Below are 9432 nucleotides of genomic sequence, written 5' to 3' on the forward strand. Positions count from 1 at the left end.
GGGTCCCACTTTGAGTTTGCCATCACCACAGTTTGTGCAAAACTAATCCTGGCTATTAGTGAGCAGTTTTACAATAGCAATTCAAGGGACACTTGATTAGAATTTTCTAACTGAAACGGAGCTCATCTGCCAATTAGTAAAGCTCCACTGATTATGAACAGGTTTTCTTTTTCTTCTGTTCCAAAGTTATGACCCCAAATGGTGTAAATTTTCTCTTCATGCAACTGGGAGTATACCACAGAATTCTACATGGGTGATTGCTTTTTCTCCTCCAATCAAATAATGGCCACGCCCACAGGGTAGTACTGTAGTACACCCCCAGGAGGTAGAAGGGAAAATGTGCTTCTCGATTACTGAGGGGTATAACTTTGGAACGGAGGGTCTCAGAAGAAAAAGAAAACCTGTTCAAGATTCAGTGGAGAAACACCAATGGGAGGAGGAACTCTGTTTAAGTTATAAAAAAAAAAATCCACTGAAATGTCCTCAAGGGCGCACTCAGACGGCCGTATAAATCAGACCGAGATCGGACTGGAATGCAAAGAATGGCCTGCAGTCTCCTGACCCGAGCGTGACAGCTTCATGCAGATGGCACGCTCGGGTCGGGAGAGCCGCCAGCCAGTCCGTGCACTGCGGTCCGATCTCGGCCGTCAGACTGCACCCTAGTTGTGGAATCTAAGATGAGGTTCTCACAAATATCAAAGTTGTATCGTGTCTTTCTTATTTGCTAGGTTTCTTTCCTCATGTGCAGGCATTGCAGGACCTTAGGTATCCATGGTTACGACCACTGATATAGTGAGTTAGCTAGTTGCTAGTGCTCGTAACCATAGATACCAAAGGTCCTGCACTGCCTGCAAATGAGGAAAGAGACATGGCTAGTCAGGAAAAACTATACTACATTTCTAATTGGAGGTATTGTATATGCTAATATTATTACTACATCTACTACATTTTGGGATAGGATCTTTGCGAATAACGCTATAATTATATATTAACCATGCGTTTCTGTTTCCCTAGTCTTGCCTTTGCTGTTGGTGCCACAGGCCCAGCCTAGCGATCACACCCATGGATGAGAAAGGTTCTGGAGGAAAGTGGAAAGCCCATGGCCACGACCTGGTCCTGGATCGAAGCAGTTCTCATCTTACAAACAAATACAGCTCTTCCTGAACATGAGATGAAATACCCTCATATCACGGACACAGAGGCCTATTTTCTAACTTACAGCTCACTGAAATCCAAAAAGTCCTCCAGTGAGCGCTCTGTGTGTAAAGTTCCCATTTCTTTTGGACCATTACATGGGACTGTACCCAACATGTTACCAAGCTCGTAAAAATCGGGCATAAATCTGAAGACTCGGTATAGAGTTGGAACTGATAAAAACATAATATTTGGTGTTAAGATGTCCTTACAAGAAGGAAATTGAACATTTTTGTACATAAGTGCCTTCAGAAGTTCTCCTTTTAGAGCAAAAGTTCTTCCAAGCTTATTATGTAACCCAAGATTGTTCAGGGTAGCGAGGCGACTTTTGCTCTTACTGTCCCAGGAGGTCACTGGGGTGGACTCTCCAAACACTGCCATTAACATTTATCATGTAATATAGTTTTACTTTTCTTGTGACTGGGTCACGTAAAATCACATTGTTTGTATGCTATCAATGCCGGTAATGTTATGCTCTCAATTCCTCATATATAGCTGGAATATATCATTTGATGATGGGTGGGAGGATTCAACCTGCAAAACCGGGTGGACAAATGTGCTGTTGTGCTGGGGAGCAATTACTCTATGGATGTGTTAAAGTAGGAAAATCCCTAGAAATGCAGCTTTGAGAGGGGGCGTGGGGGTGCCAGCGGTGTTATACAGCTGTTATCATCCTCTAACAGGAGTGATCAGGACGAGCTCTAATTGCTGCTGTTTAACCACTTTCATGCTGTCAATCTCTGAAAGCGGCATTTGCATCGTTTTAATTCTGGATGTACGCGGCAAAATCGTAGGGTGCCGATGGGTTAACACAGTAAACAAAAGTCATTTAAAGGCCCTGTCGCCGCCATCTTTGTACCCCCATGAAGCACTGCCTATGGTTCATAGGAGCTTGTCATTTTTAATATATATTAGTATTGCAGCATATACAAGTTATCACAGTTTCCAGTTCGCGCTAGGGACGAAAAAAAAAAAATAAGTCAAATGTTAATAATAAAAGATTAAAAATTACATATAATAAGTTTGAATCGCCCCCACTCATTTACCCAACTTTAGAAAATAGATTTAAAAAAATTCATGTTTGGTAAAAAGTCTGATCTATGAAAATGTAAAATAAATTAACTTATACAATAAATACTAAAAAGAAAAAAGGTGGGTTTTTTTTCAGTAATTTTGCATTTCCCAAAAATAAAACAAAGGTGCTCAAAACATCATATATACCCCAAAAAGGTAACAATGAGTAAAGTCAGCTGGCCACACAAAACACCGCTCCATTGAAGGAAAAAAAAAAGCCCTTCATCTCAGAAAACGAGATCACAAACCATTTTTTCTTTTTACAAAAGTTCAAAACTATTTTTTTTTAACTACTAAGATATCTAGTTCTGGTAAATGAGTATATAATTTGCTGACCCTAAAATAAAGAACGTACCCAGCTGTTCAGTAAGCCAGAGGCCGCAAGTAGCTGAATTTCACCAGCTTGGCCGCCGACATATAGTTAAACTAGTAATAGTTCATATATTATGGTGTTATTATACTGTCTGGCCCATGATGGTTGTGTATGTCTTAATATTATTGTATTAAATAAAAGATTTTTTTGTAAAAAAAAAAAAAATATACAAAGACTTCTGACTATGTAAGATTTTTTTTTCCTAGTTTATTTTACTCATTTATATAGCACCATTAATTCCACAGCGCTTTACAGACATTATTGGCACTGTCCCCGATGGGGCTCACAATCTAAATTCCCTATCAGTATGTCTTTGGAATGTGGGAGGAAACCGGAGTTCCGGAGGAAACCCACGCAAACACAGGGAGAACATACAATCTCCTTGCAGATGTTGTCCTTGGTGGGATTCGAATCCAGGACCCCAGAGCTGCAGGCTGCAGTGCTATCCATCAAGTTCAGGGACAGAGAAGGCTGTCCTTGGAAGCTGAAGGATGTTTCCATTAGGGTTGAGCAAAAAAATTTGTGCAGCCCCTAGTCCACCGTCCAGCCCTTCGCGAAGTTGAATCTGAGCAGTTTTCACTTCTGCGCCCGCCATCCTCATCAGCACATCGTCTAGCAAGTGCAAGAGGAACCTGGGATGCCGACCCGGGATGCCGACCCAGGATGCTGATCACAGCAGTGAAGACTTTCTGTATGCTGCTGCCACGCAGAACAGGCCAGAATAAATATTCCTATAGCGCCCCCACAGGATAAAGGAAGGATATCACTTCCCAACAAAACCATGGTGTCTTTGTCACGCATAGATAGGACTGATCTCTAATAGCCAGAACTGTTTCCAATATCTCTAGTTAAATAGAAGGTCTGAGCAGTATTAAGCGCTGGGTTTGCCAATTGATCAGATGCTTATTTTTACTCTACCATGTACGGGGAATAGCCGCCTGTTTACCCGGAGCCGCAGTTCACAGCCCTCTTCTATCGGATTGCTTTACATCTGATGAGACACAAGCTGCTGACTCGCCACCACCATGTGCGCATTCCTTAACCTACTGCCTGGGAGGAAATGCTCCACGGACTGAAAGCATAAGCATCTCCACAACCGTCTTTGTGGCTCAGACACAAGTTAAAATCCAAGGTATCAAAGCTTCAGACTGCGTCACTGCGGGGAGAACACGATGCGGAGACAGAAGCCCACGTCTAAATGAGAATTAAAGAGACCAATATGGTGGCCGCTGCTTACAGGGAAGCCTCATCAAAAAATTACCTATTGATTACATCAGAGGTTTTTTCATTTAAAAAAAAAAAAAAATGTTGGCATGTGATTTTCCATATCTATACTAAAAATAAAGAAAACTTGCAATTTTCCCACTGACCACTATCTTTTGTACTGAAGCATCTAATGTGCGTGTGGAAAAAGTCACTATGAAAGAAGGAGGAACTGGAGGGCTGGGATATCACCTATTAGGATTGGTGGATACTATTATCAGCTGGGCATAGAGGCGTTACCTGTCATTGTTACCTGTAGGGTTGTAAGAGTCTAAAAAAAAGGCCCAGTGGCCAATGTGAAAATTGCAACGCTACCATTTTTTTTTAATAATTATCATAATATGAAAAAACAAATTACCGACATATATATAAAAAAAAAAAAATACAAGTAACACAAATCTGATTTTAACAATAGGTAATTTTCTGATGATTTCTTCCCTTTAAAGGGTTGGTCTTCTCATTCTTCTGTATATAAGGCCATATAGACATCATCATGGAGACATTTATCCCCCTTTTCCAGAAAGAAAAGGGACGCAACATTGTGAATTGTTGTTCAAAAAGAAAGTTTCCTTTGAATCTTTAAAACAGATGTTACCAGAATCATACACTAAATGGAGAAAAAGTATTAAGATCCCACCTCGTAATCATTGGATTCAGGTTTATCATTCTGCCCCATTGCCTCCCGGTATAGAAAATTTTGACCCCTGGTGTATAACATTCCTCCTCAGTGTATAACTTATATCTCCTCACACCCGGTGTATAACCTCCGGCCCCCCCATCATGCCGTCTGCCTTTACCATGTGACAAAACGGCTGGTGGTACAGAGCTCACTGAAACCAGCGCAGTCCAATAAAAGGAGCCACCGTGGTAACAAGTCCGTTCATTACATTTCTTCCATCCTAAATCTTCCCTCATCACCTGTAAGTGATATTATTGAGAAATGGAAGGAACCGCAGCAAAGCAGCCTCAAAGTGGAGACCACGTAATGTTACAGAGCGGGGGGCCAAGGACAGAAAATGCTCTGCTGACCCCATAACTGCAGAGTCCAGACCTCCTCTGTTATTAACATGAAGAACAAACATTGCGCCCCACTGGGAGATTCATGGCCGAGCAGCTACATGGAGCCTTACATCACCAAGCGCAATGCAGAATGCTGGATAGAGTGGTGTAAAGCTGCCACTATTAGACTCTGGAGGAAACGTGTTCTGTGCAGTGATGGATCACACTTATCTGTCTGGTATGTGATGGAGGAGTCTGGGTTTGGTGAATATCAGGGGAACGTTACCCACCTGACTGCATTGTGCAGCAGCACAGTTTGGTGGAGGAAGGATAATACTATGGGTTTGTTATCAGGGCTCGGCCTGGGCCCTTTAGTTCCAAAGAGAAATGTTAATATTTCAGCACAAGACATTGTGGACAATTGTAGCCTCCAGCTTTGTGGGAACAGTTTGGAGAAGACCCTTTTCTGTTCCTCATGACTGTGCCCAGTACACAAGGTCCATACAGAGATGGAGAGGGAGTTTGGTGGAAGAACATGACCCCAACACAAAGCCTGGACCTCAACCCCATCCAACAGGTATGGGCTGAACTAAAACGGAGATTGTGATCCCGGCGTCTCCCCAATATCAGGGTCTGACCTCACAAACGCTCTTCTGGATGAAATTCCCAAAGACGCCTTCAAAATCTTGTAGAAAGTCTTCTCAGAAGGGTGGAAGCTGTTAACGTGGGGGCCATATTAATTTCTGTGGGGTCAGAAAACCTCCTGTAGGTGCAATCTGGAGGGGGCACAATTATTTTGTCCAAAGTCTTCTAACTATATATTCAGACCTAGCTAGGGGGAGCATTTATGCAGGGGTGGTATTTATACACATGGAATCTAAGTACATGTATCAAAGTACTACTGGAAGTTATAACATGGCAGTTAGACAGGGCAGGAGACAGGCAAGACATTTATATACATCTACTCCCTGTACATTAGGAGGACAACAAATATATTCCATATGCATTTGTGTGATTTATATCCTTGCTGCTGCATTTACACACATCCACCGCCCTGACATTAACTCTCTACACTCCATCCATATCGGCCCCTCGCTCCTTTCCTCTCCTATGTATAGCACTCACGCTCTTTTCACGTTGTTAAATTGCACAGATCCAGTCAGTCCCACCATTCAACATCAGAGACGCTCTCACAAATCACTTAACCATTTGCTCACTCTTTCTATCCTCCTTCTCCTAGTCGCAGGAGACATTGCTCCCAACCCTTGTCCCCCATGTTATAGAAAGTCAAACCCCCCCGACTGCTACACTTAGAAACCCCTCTAATCTTATTAATATTCCCTGCATGCCATCTGTCTCTCTTAATTGTGCACTTTGGAATTCTCGCTCAGTGTGTAACAAACTCTCCTTCATCCATGACTTCTTCCTTTCTAATTCTCTAAACCTCCTGGCTCTTACTGAAACCTGGATCCAGCAGTCAGACACTACCGCTGCTGCTGCTCTTTCATACGGGGGGGCTACACTTCTCTCATACCCCAAGATCAGACAATAGAGCAGGTGGAGGCGTTGGTGTGCTCCTATCACCAAAATGTACCTTTCAGGTTATCCCTCAAGTACCCTCACTTGTCTTCCCTTCTTTTGAGGTCCATGCCGTCAGACTCTACACCCCCTTCTCCATGCGAGTGGCGGTGGTGTATCGTCCTCCCGGCCCCTCCCATCAGTTCCTGGATCATTTTGCCACTTGGCTTCCACATTTTCTCTCTTGTGACATCCCTACCCTCATCATGGGAGATTTCAACATCCCCATTGCTTTTCCCCTCTCACCATCTACTACTCACCTTTTATCTCTAACCTCCTCGTTTGGCCTTTCGCAGCTTACTAATTCTCCAACGCATGAAGACGGAAACTCCCTCGACTTGGTCTTCTCTCGGCTTTGTGCAGTGGATGATTTCGCAAACTCCCCTCTCCCGCTCTCTAACCACAATCTTCTTTCATTCTCTATCAAGAACTGCCAAGCTGCTCAGGTCACCCCCACTGTCCAGACTTATAGAAACATACAGGCCATTAACACCCAGAAACTTATGAAGAACTTGCAGTCTTCATTGGCCCCAATCTCCTCCCTCTCATGTCCTGATTCTGCATTGAAGCATTACAATGAAACACTTCAAAGTGCCCTGGATGAATTTGCACCCCCTATAAATAGAACACCACAACGCAGACGGCGACAACCCTGGCACACGGTGCAAACACGTTTCCTGCAGCGGTGCTCCAGGTGTGCCGAACGTCTGTGGAGAAAATCCAATCTACACGAAGATTTCATCCATTTTAAGTTTATGCTTACAACATACAACACTGCCCTTCATCTCTCCAAACAAATCTATTTCAACACCCTCATCACCTCACTGTCCAATAACCCGAAACGTCTCTTTGACACTTTTCATTCTCTACTCAATCCAAGAGTACAGGCCCCAACGACGGAGCTCCGAGCTAACAATCTGGCCAATTACTTCAAAGAAAAAACTGACCAGATTCGACAGGAAATTATCTCCCAATCACCTCATACCATGCACTGTCCTCCCTCCCCCACTGCATCTAGCTCACTCTCTGATTTTGAACCAGTCACAGAAGAAGAAGTAAGCAGGCTCCTTGCATCTTCTCGCCCAACTACTTGCACCAGTGACCCATTTCCGTCACATCTCCTCCAGTCCCTTTCCCCTGCTGTCACCCCTCACCTAACTAAAATATTTAACCTCTCTCTCTCTTCTGGTATTTTTCCCTCCTCATTTAAGCATGCCATCATACATCCACTACTTAAAAAACCATCCGTCGACCAAAACTGTGCCGCTAACTATAGACCTGTCTCTAATCTTCCCTTCATCTCTAAACTCCTGGAACGCCTGGTCCACTCCCGTCTTATCCGCTATCTCTCAGAAATCTCTGTTCTCGACCCTCTCCAATCCGGTTTCCGCTCTTTACACTCCACTGAAACTGCCCTCACTAAAGTCTCTAATGATCTGCTAACAGCTAAATCAAATGGTCATTACTCCATGCTAATTCTCTTGGATCTCTCTGCAGCATTCGACACTGTGGATCATCAGCTCCTCCTCACTATGCTCCGTTCCATTGGCCTCAAGGACACCGTTCTCTCCTGGTTCTCCTCCTATCTCTCCGACTGCTCCTTTACTGTATCTTTTGCCGGTTCCTCCTCCTATCACCTTCCCCTTACTGTTGGGGTCCCCCAAGGATCGGTTCTAGGACCCCTCCTCTTCTCCTTGTACACTACCCCTATTCGTCAAACAATCAGTAGATTTGGTTTCCAGTACCATCTCTATGCTGATGACACCCAATTATATGCTTCTTCTCCAGACATCACGCCAGCCTTTCTAGAAAACACCAGCGATTGTCTAAACGCTGTGTCTAACATCATGTCCTCACTATATCTGAAACTGAACCTGTCAAAGACTGAACTCCTGGTGTTTCCTCCCTCTACTAATGTACCTATACCCGACATTGCTATTTCTGTGTGTGGTTCCACTATTACTCCCCAGCAACAGGCCCGCTGTCTTGGGGTCATACTTGATTCCGAGCTTTCCTTTGCCCCCCACATTCGATCACTGGCTCGCTCTTGTCATCTGCACCTCAAAAACATTTCTAGAATTCGACCTTTTCTTACTTTTGACTCTGCAAAAACTCTGTTTCTCTTATTCATTCTCGTCTGGACTATTGTAACTCTCTTCTAATCGGTCTCCCTCTTACCAAACTCTCCCCTCTCCAATCTGTCTTGAATGCTGCAGCCAGGATCATATTCCTCACCAATCGTTAAACCGATGCCTCTACCTTGTGCCAGTCATTACACTGGCTACCCATCCACTCCAGAATTCAGTATAAACTTATTACCCTCACCTACAAAGCCCTCCATGGCTCAGCACCACCCTACATCTCCTCCCTTGTTTCAGTATACCACCCTACCCGCGCCCTCCGTTCTGCTGATGACCTGAGGTTAGCATCCTCAATCGTCAGAACCTCCCACTCCCGTCTCCAAGACTTTACACGTGCCGCGCCAATTCTTTGGAATGCACTTCCCAGGTCAATACGATTAGTCCCCAATCCCCACAATTTTAAGCGTGCCCTGAAAACGCATTTATTCAGACTGGCCTATCGCCTCAACACATTAACATAATCTATCCCTGTGTGGCACAGCCAAAAGTTTTACCATAACCAGATTTCCCGCATCATGTTCCCACATGCTTTATGCATCCATTAGCCCTTTGTGTCTGTACTGTTACACACTTAACATTATGGCTGGTCCATACAATCAGGGCAACTGTTACCACCCACCTTTCGTGTCTACCTCTTTCCTCATAGACTGTAAGCTTGCGAGCAGGGCCCTCATTCCTCTTGGTATCTGTTATAATCTATGTGATTATTGTTATGCTGTAATGTCTATTGTCTGTACATGTCCCCTCTGAAATGTAAAGTGCTGCGGAATATGTCGGCGCTATAAAAATAAAATGTATTATTAACTATAG

The 9432-nt window shown here is 43.9% G+C and overlaps 1 protein-coding gene across 1 annotated transcript in view; it reads left to right on the plus strand.

The window, feature by feature from the left end:
- LOC141048064 (endothelin receptor type B-like) overlaps window positions 1-2816 on the plus strand; it is a 75601-nt gene extending 72785 nt beyond the window's left edge. Inside the window, exon 9 of the mRNA XM_073543425.1 lies at window positions 1015-2816. Within this exon, the coding sequence (XP_073399526.1) occupies window positions 1015-1164 (150 nt within the window). The 3' untranslated portion in view covers window positions 1165-2816. The remainder of the gene's footprint in view (window positions 1-1014) is intronic.
- Window positions 2817-9432: the final 6616 nt, after the last annotated feature.

The sequence above is a fragment of the Dendrobates tinctorius genome, unplaced genomic scaffold (genome assembly GCF_039654945.1).
Source record: "Dendrobates tinctorius isolate UK_male_01 unplaced genomic scaffold, ASM3965494v1 ptg000133l, whole genome shotgun sequence".
Taxonomy (NCBI): domain Eukaryota; kingdom Metazoa; phylum Chordata; class Amphibia; order Anura; family Dendrobatidae; genus Dendrobates; species Dendrobates tinctorius.